The sequence below is a fragment of the Malurus melanocephalus genome, unplaced genomic scaffold (assembly GCF_030028575.1).
Source record: "Malurus melanocephalus ecotype Western Australia unplaced genomic scaffold, MMel_1.1 scaffold_37, whole genome shotgun sequence".
Taxonomy (NCBI): domain Eukaryota; kingdom Metazoa; phylum Chordata; class Aves; order Passeriformes; family Maluridae; genus Malurus; species Malurus melanocephalus.
In genome coordinates this window covers 2,623,278-2,639,132 of record NW_026623269.1, presented here as the reverse complement: position 1 = coordinate 2,639,132, position 15,855 = coordinate 2,623,278, and the positions used below count along the sequence as shown (strand labels likewise).

The 15,855-nt window shown below is 37.7% G+C and overlaps 1 protein-coding gene across 3 annotated transcripts; it reads left to right on the top strand.

The window, feature by feature from the left end:
* The first annotated feature begins 2,012 nt into the window (after nucleotides 1-2,012).
* RNPC3 (RNA binding region (RNP1, RRM) containing 3) lies at nucleotides 2,013-15,261 on the top strand. 3 transcript variants are annotated; one of them, XM_057364287.1, is made up of 15 exons: nucleotides 2,013-2,290; nucleotides 3,313-3,360; nucleotides 3,797-3,915; nucleotides 4,537-4,617; nucleotides 5,339-5,450; nucleotides 5,931-5,999; nucleotides 6,560-6,705; nucleotides 7,424-7,549; nucleotides 8,455-8,591; nucleotides 9,356-9,517; nucleotides 9,668-9,762; nucleotides 9,842-9,900; nucleotides 10,421-10,553; nucleotides 11,463-11,535; nucleotides 15,036-15,261. In XM_057364287.1, exons 1-14 carry the CDS (start codon nucleotides 2,039-2,041, stop codon nucleotides 11,520-11,522), a joined length of 1,599 nt encoding a protein of 532 aa, XP_057220270.1. In that variant the 5' UTR covers nucleotides 2,013-2,038; the 3' UTR covers nucleotides 11,523-11,535; nucleotides 15,036-15,261. The 3 variants fall into 3 exon arrangements, with proteins under 3 accessions (XP_057220270.1, XP_057220271.1, XP_057220272.1); XM_057364288.1 differs by having other exon boundaries at nucleotides 14,136-15,261; XM_057364289.1 differs by lacking the exon at nucleotides 9,356-9,517.
* The last annotated feature ends 594 nt before the right edge of the window (nucleotides 15,262-15,855 follow it).

The window sequence follows — 15,855 nt, the reverse complement described above, 5'->3', positions numbered from 1 at the left end:
ATGCACTGGTGTTGAACTCTATTTTTCAAGAGTCAACAACTCTAACATCTTGGAAAGTAAAAATGAAAATATTATTTTATTCATATATTTTGACTGTAGACATGATGTTGAGAAAGTCACTTTTTTTTTTTCTTTCACTTTCTGTGTCTTAGGAAAAAAATGCACATTTTTCTATCAGCATGAATTGCATGTTACTATGTTAAACCTAGGGATGTTCTGCTTCAGCAGCCTGGTCTAACAGATGAAGAGATTTAAAAGAGTTTTTTTCTCTTTTTTTTTTTTTTTTTTTTTTTTTTTTTTTTTTTTGAGGGGGATTCTGCACTAGGAGGAACAGGTGGGCTGGAGAGCCATGAGATTGGTTATTTCATTGTCAATTGTTCAATGTAATTAAAAGTACATATTTTACTCAGCGTTCTCTGACCAGAACTGGGAACAGTGTTTCTTAGTTTTGACAGGAAAACATAATTGAAGTYGTATCATTATTTCACCATCTGGTGAATGATGTGCAGATTAATAATTGGAATGTACTRGAACACTAAAAGGGCAACAGGAAGGTTTGCTTTCCCTATAAGTTTCACAGATCTGCGGCATAAAAAGTTCTCTGAAGTCATTACCCAGGAGTGAACTACAAGTCAGGCCAATTTAAACAGGATGCAGCAGCACAGCCACCACAGGCTTGCTTTTGCARTTGTTATCTTCCCATCTGCTACAATTGCACATTGACCAGAATATCCCAGAAAACCTTCTGGACTTTTTACAAACCACAAGCCACACACAGAACTGGCTAGGCTGCCCACTCTTACTTTTAAAGTTTCAACACCCTCAGAAACAAAGCAGTACTGCTGGTGTTATCAAGAGAGAAAATACACTGCTTTTTTTTTTTTTTTTTTGCACACTGTGTCGATTATTACACCTGTTTCCCAATTCATACATGATTCCTAGCTTRTACTTAAGACAGCAACAAAAATGCTGTAATGGTTCCTGTAAGAAATTGCTCCTACATTTCTGCTTTTCTCATAGATCCCTTCAAGAAGATCTTTTTTTGYCCAACTACTTCCCAAACTCCTTTGGATGAACTTGGATTGTCATCTGATTGACTTAATGAGATCACTGTGACCACCCGCAATAGCCAGATCCTTCCCCAAACTGTCAGTGTTCAGTCACCAAGTGTGCATGGCTCAAGACGCATTCCTTCAGGTGCCCTGTGCACACAGCGTCAGGTCCATCATGACCCTTCAGGAAAACAAAGGGGCTTSAGGACTTTGTGGACTGAAGGCCTTGCTTTTCCTATGGAGAGCTGTAAGAAGCACCCATCCCTACTCAGCAGGCACCAAGCATGTTTTCTCTGTGGTTCCAGTGCACCCCAGCCCAGTGCCAGAGTCTGGGCATCCCTGGGCGCTCTCCTGGCCCAGTACACAGCGGCTCTGTGGGACTCACAGCCAGTGGCAACAGTGACACAGSCATGCAGTGCTTTTGCCAACTGGCAAACAGCTAATTAGGTGTGGTGAGCACAGATTTCACCAGTCAGGGCTGGGATTCTCCCCTGGCCGTTTGAGATCACAGTCCATGGCCTCGCAAACAAGGCAGCCTTTGGAGCCGCCTGTTTTGCTGCAGTGGTGGGCGGCTGGAATCTGCCCGTCCTCACTGCCCACGCTGCAGGGTCCCCTCACAAGTGTCATTATGGCTGTGCTTCTCCTGGTCTGAGGCACTGGCCGTGCCAGCCAGGATTCAGCACCTCGCCGTTCAGCTGAGGCAGGGACAAGCCTCTCCAGCTAAAGGCTAAGGAGAGGGCACTTTTGAGAGCAAGCTTGTTATGATTTGGTCTGTAGAACAACTGCTAAGCGCTGAAGGGAAAGGGAAGGGTCCGGTCTCCATTGGGAGCATCGCTGCCGGCTGCCCAAAGCTCGCGCCCGCCTCAGCGCGCGCTGCCCGCCGCCTCCGCCAGGGCGCCAGTTCTCGCGAGACCTGAGGCCCCGGCCCTGCCTGGGCTCTCGCGAGATTTGCGCCCCGGTTGCGGCGGCGCGGGGCGGCCCCGGCAATGGCGGCGCCGGGCCCTGAGGAGCTGCGGGCGGGCGGGACGGGACCCGCGGGCGGCCCGGGGCTGAGCTCGGGGCTGGGCCCCGTCCCGCCGCACCCCGGCGTGCCCCCACACCCTGGGGTGTCGCGGCGGCGCGGGCGCACGCTGCTGGTGCGGCACCTGCCCGCCGAGCTGACGGCGGCGGAGAAGGAGGATCTGCTGCAGCACTTCGGGGCCGTGTCTGTGCGCGTCCTGTCGGACCACGGGCGGCTGGTGAGGACCGGGACCGGGGCCGGGGCGGGCCGCACGCAGGGCTGAGCCTGGGGCCGGGGCAGGGCGGGCTCGGGGGTCCCGGGAGCCCCGCGGGGCGGTCGGTACTGCCGCTGGCTCCGGGCTCCTGTGCCCGCCCGCCGCAAGCCCTGTGCCCGCGGCTTTGGCCTCTTGCTGTTAGCCGTGAGGCTGTGGAAGAGTAGAGCAGAAGGGCCTCTTGGCACGTGTGTGTAGGGATGCAGCTTCACCGGTGTGTCTCTTGAAATCTCTGTTTTGCTTTTTGATTCCTCCAGAAAACAAAAACATGGATGTATTTGTTTGGTGAGAAATGCTGTTTGTAAAGAGCCTTGTATTCTGCAGAACTGCAGACAGACGATGTCTGCGGTTTTTGTCAGGGTCACACTTTCTTTATACGATATCAAATATACTGATTTTGTTAACAATAATTTTGGGTACGGAATCATGTAGTGGCAGATGAAGTAATAAAGCTTGTTAAAGCAAATTTAATTTCGAGATAAATTGTGTATTCTGTGAGGATTTARTTTGGAAAGCTAGTGTTCTTTTAAAACCTAAAAGCTGGGAGAAAAGTTAGAAATCATTCAAACGCTCAGAGCACAATAGTTGCAACTTTTGTATCAGGAATAGTATTATTTTTAGGAGTTGCTTTTATGGGAACGTTCKGTGCGATGCTGAAACTTTCTGTTTTGGAAGATTAGAACTCTTTATCCATATGTACTTTCTTTCAGTTTATGATGGTTTTTGCTCATTAGTAAAAAGACAAACCTGCCCTGAATTCCTCAAACTGACGATTAATTTTGACTACAAGAAGTACTTTCCCTAAATTCTTAAAGAAAATGTTTTCTAGTCCTTCATCTTTGCCCCGAGTGGGAGTTAGCTGACTCCTGTCTGGAAGCTTTCAAATATRTAAACTTGAGCTAACAAATTGCTTGTGGCTTAAGGTGTTTCATGCAATCTCTTACCTTTTGTTTTGAACACAGTGTAACTTTTGTTTGTTTGTTTTCCAGAAACATACTGCTTTTGCTACCTTTCCCAGTGAAAATGCAGCTGCAAAGGTTTGTATTGAGTGAATGTTTTAGCAAARCAGTTTTCTGAATTGCCAGTGCTCTGTTTTACAAATCATCCGGTACTTAGTGCTAGGAAGAAACGAAGCAGCACAATGTAGTATTCGAGTTCTGTTTCAGGCTTTGCATGCAGGACTTGATGAAATTCTTGAATGTTTCCACAGAGTGGTGAGAAAGGTGGGTTGAAAAGGGCTTGTGGAAGTCGTCTGATCCCACCTGTCTCATAGAGCATAGCAAACTGTCCGAGCTGAGACTGATCAGAGCCTGTTTAGGATGTCTGTGCATTTATTATATACAAACTATAAACCAAAGTTTCCTTGTCTCCTGCATAATTGTGTTAATTGTCATAAAATTCAGCCCTAGTGATACACACAATTCATGTTCTTCCTCTTCCCTTTCTTTCTTTTCTCACTATAATTACCTGAAGGCTTTATCAAGACTGCATCAGCTGAAACTTTTGGGTCACACGTTAGTGGTTGAATTTGCGAAGGAGCAAGAGAGTGTACAGGTACTTAGCCAGCCTTCTGTCTCAGACAAGTGCAAAAGGTATGTGCATGATAATTTACTTGTCGTGTTGTGGTCAAGGAAAAGGAATTCCGTATTCATGATGATTTGGTAGTACTTGTAACTTTTAGGATAAATGTAACCACATGGAAGTTTTATCAAACAGATCTCTAGCTTCTAATAGGAGAACTGCATTCCTCCCATTGGAACTGTGTCATTACCTGTAGAATATGTAAACAAGTGATAAAAAACTATGTGATAGTGTTTAATTAAAAGTACTGTAGTAGAGGTTTCAAATTATTTATTCCACTTTCTGAATATGAACAAATCAGTTATTTAATGCCTTTGAGTTTATAGTCTCTGAACAAAGTGCATGATAAATAATTTTAGTTCTTTTCATGTGAGTGGATTTAAGTCAGCAGTGTTTGAATATAGGGAGACTTAAATCTACATATTTATTTTAGAAGACTGTGACTACTGTAATTATCCATATGTATTAATTATGAAGAATTAATGACAGGTGTCATTAATAATGTAATACAATTGGTAAAATATTTTAAAAATGCCTATGCTAACTTATTTCTTAATATTTATTAATAGATGATGCATACTTAAGGAACTTAAATTTTGCCCTGTTTTAATTAAGACTAAATTATTTTTTAGTTCAGAAGAACCAGTGAAAGAAGAAGAGAAGATAGAACCAAGCTGTGTTAAGATAGAGAATGGAATTGCACCCAACCATGGGTTAGTATTCGGGTTTTTATTCGTGTTATTTTATTCTCTTACAGATTATTTTGAAATATGTTATTGTRCTGTTGAACAAGAGTTTTGTTTCCTCGTTTGCTACTGTTCACAGACATAACTGTAGGAGTTGTCATAAAGATGAAATTTCAGTTCCTCAGGTTCAGAATCCTCACAGTTGGGTAGTGACTGGTGCTTTGAGCTSTGAAGTTGTGGATTGCTGAACAGCCTTCTAGCACTATGCATTGCCATCTCAGGGGGGTTGGAGGGCTGAGGTTGTCCCAGTGTTAACAGCAGAATACCACTGACATGTTTTTCCAGATTTTTCTTCCTTTTTCCTCCCCCCTTCCATTTGCATTTTTGCATACAGGAAGAAGTTARTTTTTGGAAGCTAATACAGCACTTCAAGCATTGAGTTTATATTTGTACAGCTTGCTATGCTGTGCTTTTGGTTTTGGACATGTTGATTGTTTCCATTTACATTAGGTTTTCCACCTGGGTTGATCCTTTCATTATGCCCAAGCCCAGTAAATCTGTCATTCATTGGGGACTACTCCTTGATGTTAAAGGCATTGTAAGTGGCCCAAAACTATTCTAGGGGAAACAGTATTTCAGTGTTGCTTCAGATGTAATCAATAGTTAAGCCTCTAGTAATCATTAATTGTTACCAGTAATTATGTGGCAGGAGCGTTAAGGTGTCTTGTTTTTATTCTTTTTTCCTCAGCCTCACCTTTCCCATCAATTCTTGCCTCAAGTATTTGTATCCACCACCTTCAAGTGCAATTCTAGCAAATATAGCAAATGCCTTGGCAAGCGTGCCCAAATTTTATGTGCAGGTAAGTAAAAAAAAGAAAAAAACCCATAAAAACTTACATTTTTCCTCTTTTAATAACCCACAGAAATAATTGTTTTTGTCATTGTAAATATTAAGTTTTTTCTGTGATAGTGTTAATCAAGCTTACTTTTACTCTGTGGAGGTAATGAGATTCTATTAACCAGAGGTAGCTTACTTAACTGACCCTGAAGAGTTAACTGGATGTGCTATTCCTAACTGGATGTAACTTGAGTATTTGGAATTTCATTCTGAGATGATGCTGTACTTTTTTTTATTAGCCTTGTTAGGGTGCTGCTCATATTGACCATTAGYGTTGGATCTCAAGTGCAGGTTCACATTGTTCATGAGCATTAAACTATGCAGATTTACACCTGCCAGGAGTGATTGGCTATTTTACTTATCAAGGAACGGTTACCATTTATTTAAAGAAAATCTGACTTACTTATTTAAAAAAAACMTTACTTATGTTCAATATTTTCAGGTACTTCATCTAATGAATAAAATGAATCTTCCTCCACCTTTTGGACCAATTACTGCTCGCCCTCCTATGGTAACTTTTTAAATATATGTTTTCAGTACTGTAGAATTGATTTTCATTTTAAAATGTTAGCAGCATGGTAGGAGAAATGAGTTCTAAAAGCTGGAGGATTCTCTAAAGCCAATACTGCTGCATTTCACTGGGTATGATGTATACATGTTGGTCTTCTAAAGAAATCCTTTTGACTGTACTWGAAACAAAGAAATGTACCTCTGTGGCAGCAACACTGGAATCTTTAGACTGTTGAAACTGAGATGGCTTTGAAGCTTAAGGCTCCACCCATACTTTTTTGACCAAATTATTCTTGGGAAAGAATATTCTTGAATATTCTTGAATATTCTTGAAACTCAGTACAAAGTGAAAATCTAGGACCATGGCTGCTGTACTTAAAGAGTGGAAATGTTCACTGTAAGGCTTCAGAATGCAGCGAATTTTTTTTTGCTTGTGGAAAGCTTTTTATTAGTAGTGTAGTTATAATTTATTGCTTTGACTGTTTTTACTAAGAAAACAAGATATGTTTGGGTTTTTTGCTTTGAAAAGTTTGGTATTTTAAACTTTTTCCCCATAATTAGTATGAAGAATATTTACCAGTGCCTGTGCCACCTCCCCCAATCCCACCTCTGCCTCCTGAAGAGCCTCCATTGCCTGAAGAGGAAGAAGAACTGTCTAGTGGGGATGAATCAGAATATGAAAGTGATAATGATGAGGAAAAGGAGAGGTATGCATTTTACAGTCATTTGCAAAGTTTTGGTTTTGCTGAAAGCAAAAAAAACCCAACTAAAAAACTCAGCAGTAATTAATTTATTCTCTGAAGTCTTCATTCTTCCACACCTTTACTAAATTGACTACTCAGCCTAAATTKTGTGTGCATGTCTTTCAAAACTTTCAAAATCTTCTTCGTACATCAGTGTGTATTGCTAATGGTGACAATATTTGAGGATTTTCTTAGAGTTTTGACACTGAATTACATCATAGCTATATTTTTTTTCGTCTTTAACAATAATTTAAAAGCAGCTTTTTTCTTCACTGTCTAAACTGAAAAGTAAATCAGAAAGTCCCTATGCTCTATTTGGAAAAACACATAATTTGGAAAAAAATATATCCCTGTTGAKTGGAAATTGTGTTATAAAATCAGGTTCACCTTTGGGCATCAAAGCTTCTCTCACAGCTTCAGTGTCCGAGTAAGGAGCATGCCTGGGGGAGGAAGGGCATCATGGATCTATTACCATTTTGGTCAGTCCTTAAGTTCTCTGTGTTATATTGATTTGCTGCGTGTTACAGTTTCAGTTATAAGGTAGCTAGTTTTATAATTATATTCTGAAAGGTTCTGTGTCAAGAGCTTTAAGGAAAAGGGGAGGGTTTTCAAAATCAATATTTTCAAATAAACTGTAAACCATTTTGTTTTATTTTGGTTTTTTGTTTTTATTTTTGTTTAGAATGACCAAGTTGATGGAATTAGCAACCCTTCAGCCTAAAAGACCAATAAACACAAAGAAACGTAGTGTTAGAAAAAAGCAAAGAATTAAAGACATGTTGAATGTTCCTGTGTGTACTTCCCACAGGTTTGTGGTTTTTTCTGTGGTTTTTGCACTTTTTGAGAAGATTACACATTTTACTAAATTGTGTTCTTTGTATCACATTAACTTTAGTGTGGCTGCCTCAAAACAAGCATCCTTCACTGACAGGTAGATTTTGTAATGGAGATGGTSTTCCCTTGTCCTTCCCTTATCCCTTATCCTACTGGTTTTATTGCTCTAAAAATCCAAATTTTCCTCTAACTTTAATCTCTGAAATCTGCGCAAYACCCTTAATCTGTAAAGTGTGCCTGATTCAAGCTCTGGGTTTTTCTTCCTATCAAACTTAATAGAAATGCCTTTCCATTAAAAGGTAACTAGTTTCATATCACAACTGTCACAGAAGCAATTTGGATTAATTGTTTGAGCTGCTTCTTAAAACAAAATGTTCAAAGTAAGAGACTGGAAGAGTAGAAACTAACTTGGTTCAAAATAAGTTTGGGTTTTGGAACTGCAGTTCTATGCCACAGTAGACAGCAGTGCAATATTTCTATGTAGTGATGAATGATTGTGGATGCATTTTTATTAATAGCTGCTTGCTTCCTCTAAATGATTTGCTATATTTTTAAATTTTTTTTTTATGTTACACACTAGGTGAGAGCAGCAGCAAGGCCAGTTATTTTTCATACTTAAGTTGATGGAAGTTTTTAATAAATGCTTGTGTGTATTGTGACGTCGTATGTGATCCTTGGTTTTGTTCCCACTACCAGACATACCTGCGGTATGTTTGCAGTGTTCTAATCACCTTGAACTCTGTTGGATGAAATGTATGAAATGGAGAACATGTGTTTGTGTTAAACAACAGCATAAAATACAGCTGTAAGAAATCTTGTGTTTGACCATGCATTCATCAGTGTCTAAGTCTTTAATTAATATTTTGTTGTTTTAAACAGTAACTTGCATCCTACATTGTCACCTTCAGATGTCTTTGAGCAGCCACAGCACATAGGCCATAAAAAAATAGAGTTTCATATTAGTACTGAGATCCCAGCTGTTCTTCAGATAAACTCAGAAAAAGAAGAAAAAAATGGTAAGAGTTCGTACTTCAAATGTATTTAATGTTAAAATCATGTGGCTTCAGTGAAATTTATGCCAGGCAATTATTTTCTTCTCCTTTATTGTATTGGAGTTTTCAACACCAAGTTGCATCATGTTTGTATTTGCTGTTTTTCCCTTTACAAGCTTTGGAAAGGATCCAGAGAATTTTAAAGGTCTCTCTTACATGCTCCATAGGTTTATGGGGAATTGCACTGTCTTTTAAATGTTAAAATGCAAATGTTACAGTTGCATTCTCAGTATTTTATGGTGTAAATGAATATATTGGGCTAATTTTAGATTTTTCTTTTCCAGCTCTTAGAGAGCAGCATCCAAGCCCTTTCTCTGTGGTGCACTGATTATCTGCCATAAAAAATGCTGGGCAATGATAGCAATGAGGTGTGATCACTTTTTATAGGGTTATGGTTAATCTGTGGTTCTTGGTGCTTTACAGTAATATTTGATTTCTTTAAAAGAAAATATTGAAMTGGATACAGGCTTGAAAAGCAAGGATAGTTTTCTGCTAACTGGGGTGTGCCATGGCCTTTATTTGTACTACATGGGTTTTAATAGGACTGTACAGAACAGGTGCTTTTGTCAAATTAGGGATTAAGACTTATTTTTAAGGATGTATTCAAATTGCCTTACAAAGTCTGCTCTATTAAAATGTTGCTGAAAAAGAGTATGCTTTTCTTGCTGGCTCTTGATCCTCTTGTGMATAAACATCCAAACCACTTACATCATTTGTTGAAATTTCAGACCTTAATGCAACAACAGAAGAAATCAATAATACAGGCTTTGGAAGGATTTTCCCAGCTCCTAGCTCAAATGATAAAATGGAAACTGAAGAGGAGGATGATGAAATACCATCAGAATTTATTTCTAGAAAGGATCTAGAAAAAAACAGGCTTTCTAGAGAAGGTATAACTGTGAGAAAGATTATCTAGTMATAGCTTTTTGATTTGTTGCAACAAATAGCTTAAATGTTTATTTTCTTAATCCATCATAAATTATGCTGAGCAAGTATGCAGTGCAAATATGCTAAAGCGTGGTTTATTTTTTGTCTTCAAGAAATGGAAAAATTTTCTGTTTTCAAAAACTATGAGCCAGGTGATCCAAATTGCAGGATATATGTGAAGAATTTAGCTAARCAAGTTCAAGAAAAGGTAGGTAAACAAGCAAATTAAATAACTATTTGAAAGGCTTTTTATTAGGTCTTCTCTTACACGTGCACTTTAATTTCAGGATCTCAAGTTCATTTTTGGAAGATACGTTGACTTCCAATCAGAGGTGGAGCGCAATATGTGAGTTCATTTGGTACTTAGTAAAAATTAAGCCTTTTATATTAACTTCTCTGACACTGCTGAAAATTGTGATTTTGAAAATAGTCATATTTTTTATCTTTCTACATAAACAAAAATGTGTTACACCTGAGATACTTCATTTACCACAGGTATAGAAATAGAATTATTTTATGAACAGTGACTGAAGACTCTTACTTTGCCCTTCTACTTTTGTTCCCAAATTTGGTTTTCTTGGCTATGTGGCAGAAGGAACAGTGTAGATGATTGTGTGTATCTGATCATTTTGCATCTGTCTTTTTTAGTAGTATTGCACACCAACTTGCCATTCTGCAGTCTTATATTGTTTTTTAGTAAATGGTTTCYCCAGGCAAAATGGTCTCCAAGGACATCATTCTTACTTTTATTTTTTGCTTCTGTTTCTGCTATTTCTTCAACTTGAAGCATAAGAATGACATTTGTACTGTGAAATCTGAAAGGTTTGTTAAACCTGAGTRATTCCCACTTCTGCATTGTGCCCTAGGTTTGATATCCGTTTGATGAAAGAAGGCCGTATGAAGGGACAGGCTTTCATTGGACTTCCCAATGAAAAAGCAGCTGCTAAAGCATTAAAAGAAGCAAATGGATATGTCTTATTTGAGAAACCCATGGTGGTTGTATCCTTTTCTTCAAGYATTTACATTATATTCTTTGTAATCTCTGTCAGTCTCTAGTTCTCCTGTCACAGTGCTCTGCAGAAAAGGAAATGCTTTAAGAAAATCAGTCAGTGTAACATGGTGTGGTGTTGTACGGTAGCTGAAAAAAAAAGTAGAGGCACCTCTTCTAAAATAGAAAAGTAAACGTGCTTTATTTAAAAACAAAATTCTCCAATCTTACCACTTTGATCCTGCAAAGACAAATACAAAATATAATTTAGCTTGYATGACCATGGTATTTCAATTAAATACAAGGGTTTTGAGTTGTTTAGGTCTGTGTTTACAGACTCAAGAACATAGGAAGTGTTCCTGTTGGAGTCAGTGGTCTCTAGACTGGTTTTCCATCTGAAACTGTCACCTTTTGATTGCATAGCACTGTTTCTTTTCTGCAAGTCCTTTCTTATTTTTCACTTAAATGTTTTATAGTTAATTTCATTTTCTTTATACTTACATTAACCTTTTTATCCATCCATTTTACTATTTTTCCTCCCTAATACTGAGACATCAAAGTTAAGAATTGACATGCTGTTATGGGAGTTTGTAAACATCCGGCATTTATCCTACTGTAGCTAATCTGTTTGTATCTAACCCATTCCCAGTTAGTTCTCCTTAYTTATTTAGTATTGCAAACTCTTGGACAGGCTCACTAATATCTTGTKTACTGTGTCTCAGTGAGGTCCTAGTCTTTGACTAATAGACACTGTTGTATAATACTTGATACTGTAGTAGAATTGATTCACAGATAAAGGTCATTTTCTAGACTAATTTACAGAAGTAATCCTTTCTTGATTGACTACTACTTATCCTTTTTTCCTTTCTTGATTGACTACTACTTATCATAAACACTTGTAGTCCTTAACAGAATCTCAGCAATTTGCTCGTTCAGCTAGACCAAAACAAGATGCCAACGAAGGGAAAAGAAAAAAGTAGAACAYTGCACAAGGTATGGACTCCCTGCAYGAAAGTGAAAATMAAGATTTGGGCTGGGGCTTTTTTGTTAGTGTGTTTGTTTGGTTTTATTTACTGTCKCTTTAATGGCTTCTTTAGCAATACTGATGATGGAGAGGAAGTGTTCTATACAGATTTCTTAAATGTGTGCTTATATCAGAGAAACAAAGTGCAAGGTGTATAGTTGGTGTAAGTTTAAAACAYTGCTTTTTTTCTCTGTTTAAAAGCTCAGAGACCGATATTTTCCTAATCCTGATATTGCAGGGCACTTGTGAATTTCTTTAAACCCTAATCTGGGAAGCAGGATAATTCTGTGGAATTRGACCACTTACAGTTTAGTTATCTTCCAGAGATTTGGTATTGAAAAGCATTGCCTCTTAACTCCTTCCCTTCCATCCCTGCCATTGTAAAGTGATCCTGAAGAATTGGTTCCAGCAATAAACTTCCTGTAAAGGATCTTTGGCTTTGCTGCCTTTAGAAAATGAGTTTGTAGTGCTGTGGAGCATCCTTTAAAGTTGTCTGAATTAGTGAAGGGTATTCTGYCAGAAAGTGCTGCTTAATGTTGCATTGAACAGACTGCCTTTGTTTGGAATGTGTAGGTCCCTATTTTTGGCATTATTAAAACATGAGGGGAAAGTAACTTTTAGCAGAAAGTTAATTGTTACTTAACTTTATTTCTTAACATGTGGCTTTACTTCACTGCTACCTGATCTGAGTATTTCATTTATATGCAAAAATCAGTTCTTATTTAACTGAGTGGTTTCATGGCCTGAAAACATTTGCATAGTGAACTCTTGAATTACCATGTGAAGTAACTGGTGCAAGAATAAAAAGCACACACTTTTCAATCTTCACCATCTGATACATGAGCAAACTCAAATTTGAAGGGCGCTGAACTTAATTTCTGGTTACAGTTGAGATCACCCAGGTTATGCCTCTGCTTAAAATAAAATTAACTGAAATCTTAGGCTGACTGCTTATGAAAAATTCTGTTTAATCCATGGTGTGTTTTTAATCTGGAGGTTTGATCCTTGTTATTCTGAAGAAATGTGGAATTTGAAATAGAGGATGTGAACAGTTGTTTTTGATTTTTACAGATTGGTTGTAAAGCACACAGTGTGGTTATTAGGATGGTAATATTTCTAACAGCTACTTTATTTGTAGGTTCCTTGTTCTATCCATTATCTAAGGATTTTTCAAATCAGATTATATTTCAGGTTGTTTCCATTGTAGCTGAGATGCTGTTTGGTTTTCGTTCCTATTTTGTGTTGCTGATTGTGGTTTGCAAAATCTGTATTTTGTCAACTTAAAGATCACTTTTTTTATAGGCATGCTTCTGTACTGGTCRTTGAAAAGAGATAAATGAGCCCTGGCTAAACTTTTCTATTAGGATCAAGTATTTACGAAAAATTTAAGTTTTGTTTCTCACTCCTTTCTTGTTAGAAAAAAACCCCTATTTATGTTATTTTATCTAGTGTCTAATAAGAAGATTACTAGCGTTTCTTTATATTAGAAAAAAAAATAACCATTTTAGCTATTGGAAAGCCTGGTGAATGGAGCCTGAGCACTTTCATTCTTTTAGGAATTCCATGTCTTTTCGACTTATTTGGTACATTAATTCTGAATTCACTGAGCATGCTAAATACTTCAATTGCTTAAAGAAAATTACAAGGTTCTTATTTGTCCTTATGTTGGTGGTCAACTCAGGAGCTTTTTATAGAGTGGGCAAAACCATACTGAGTCAAGACTTAATTGTGCATCTGAAAGTCGTACCAGAGTTGGCATTTTCTAAGTGTCACTGGTGTGATGTGCCATGGGCAGAACTTCTCCTTTACCTTGACTCTTTCTGTGTCACAGTCATAGAATGGGCCATGGAGTTACACAGATTTCTAAAGATCAATGAGGTTTAATTAAAAATACTTGTTTAATTTCCCAACTAATGATTAAGCTGAACCCTGTTTCTTCATGTTCCTGCTGGAATATTCTGATGACACTGATTTATGATGCAAAAGTCCATGATAAAAACCTGAGTCTAAGGTTATTGTTTTGCTTTTTAAAATTTTCTCTACAAAGGCTTTTCTGAGAAAATAATACATATGGTTTATAAAAGCACTGCATAACTCATTGCTGACTGAAATGTCTTTTTGATGGACTGGCAARAAGTTCACTTACTATTTAGAATAACTTTTTCCTGTAGTTAAAATACAGCTTTTTTTGGAAGAAAAGTTATGTAGAAGAAACTGAATTTGAAGGGTCTTCATAGGGAAGAAATAGTTTGAAAGCTGGCATTAAATGGAAACGTTATTGGGTTTTGGACCTGATGGGAATTAAAAGAGTCTGTAAAATGGCAAAGACTTCAAGSAAATGGAAAAATCTGCTGGTGTCCTAGCAATTCAAGTTATCAAAAAAATGTATTTACTTTTTAACATGAAGTTTAGTGTTGATGGACTCAACAGCCCTCATTAAATCTCATAAGGAGTTAGAATTGTTTTTTATCAAAGAGGCATATGTGCTTTGGTTAGGTAACATAAAGTTATGTGTGTGCAATACTGAGAATCAAATAAAATTAAACCACATTCTGCTGTTCTTCTTTAGAAACATTCCTGCGTAAATACTGCAGTAATACTGTCATGCAGAGTGTATCCTTTCTTGTTGTATCCTTTTTTTGTGCAATGTTTCCTGTAGCACTCAACTGCATCTCAGGTTTTCATATAGAGTAGGTGCGGGGAGGAGCTAACATGTTTTAAGCTTGAGCTAGTGTGGTAATTTTAAAAAGCAGACTCGGGGAAAATTGTCTGTATTGTGTGAATAGACACAATGAAGGTTCCTGGTCATAAAAGGTGGCCTTCACCTTCTTCCTCAGACCTCAACAATTTGTGGTCCCATTCCTTAGTGGATCAGTTCTAGCTCATACAAGGTGATCTGTGTGAAGCTGTGCAGAGCTCACACTGACCAATTTACCCTGTTTTACTTTAAATACATATTAATATAATAATATGTTGGCTRAAATATGTTGCAGAGCAGTCTGAATATTAAGGGGTTGACCATATTTTAGATAATTTGATTACTGTTGCCCTGGTATATGAGAAACAATCTGTAGTTGATTTAGTTTATACATTCCTTACTTTGTCTTTTTTTGAGTAAAGAAGAAAATTAACAATATCTTGSAATGAAATATTTGGAGTTGGACTAATAATCAAACTATTAATTACTGCTACCTTTTGGTTGGTTGGTTGGATTTTGTTAGATTGCTCTCTGCACTGAGGTAGTGTTGTTGCTAGTAACTTACATATTTCTTGTGGGTTTCACACTACATTACTRTTTAATTTTCTATAATATAAAATTACTACAGCCTGCATCTATTAAGTTGTATTTTTTTAAACATTAAGCACTTTTTAAAATACTAAGCATCTTTCAATTCAGTTGACAGAAGCCAGTATAACACTTCTATTTTCTAGTAGTTCTTAGTTTTAACATGCCTTTGTGATGTTCCAGGTCCCTTTTGTGTTCCATCTCTTTCAAGTCTTATCAAGCTGGGGAAGAAGCAGTGTATTCATCAGGACTCTTGAACTGTGCGTAGTAGCATTTCTAAAGTATTAAGGCAGAGAATAAATGTTCTCGTCTTACAGATTCCACATATCTCTAAGTATCACAAGAACTTACATCAGAAATGTATGTTAGTTTGCTTGTGAAATCTAATAAATTATTTCCCTTCTCTTCATTTTTCTGCCTTCTCTTATTTTTTCAACTTTTTCAACTTTGACATTTATTTTTGGAGTTTTGAGTGGGACARTCTTCTTGTCTTGGAGGGCTGGTACACTGACCTGAATTTGTACTGTGAAACTGGGCACTTTTTTTCCTTAGCAGTTAACTTGCATTGTTCATCTGCAACTTGAAAACTGTCACTAGTGAGACTGAAATTATTAAAATCAGAGTAGCAGTTAAAAGTGGTATAGATTTGGTCCCTGCCATGTTGAAGGGCGATACYATCAGTGGTCACGTAGTAGAATTTGCTACATATTGGGCATGTTGGTAAAACTGTCTGAAACCATGTGGGAAACATTGCAGTGACATTTAATTGGCAAGAGCAAGTCCAATGGACTTAAACAAAAAGTTATTCCATGACTAAACCATGTTTGATGRTGTGGGAACTGGCTGGTGTAAAAGATTTGTCATCATTCCAGCTGCACTCTAAATCACTAGTATTGATGCCTGGACCGAAGTTAGGTGTATCTTTGCTGGTTTTTTTTTCAGTGTGAACTGGTTTAGCATATTATTTTGGAATACTTTTACTGAATACTTGTAGCTTATTTGC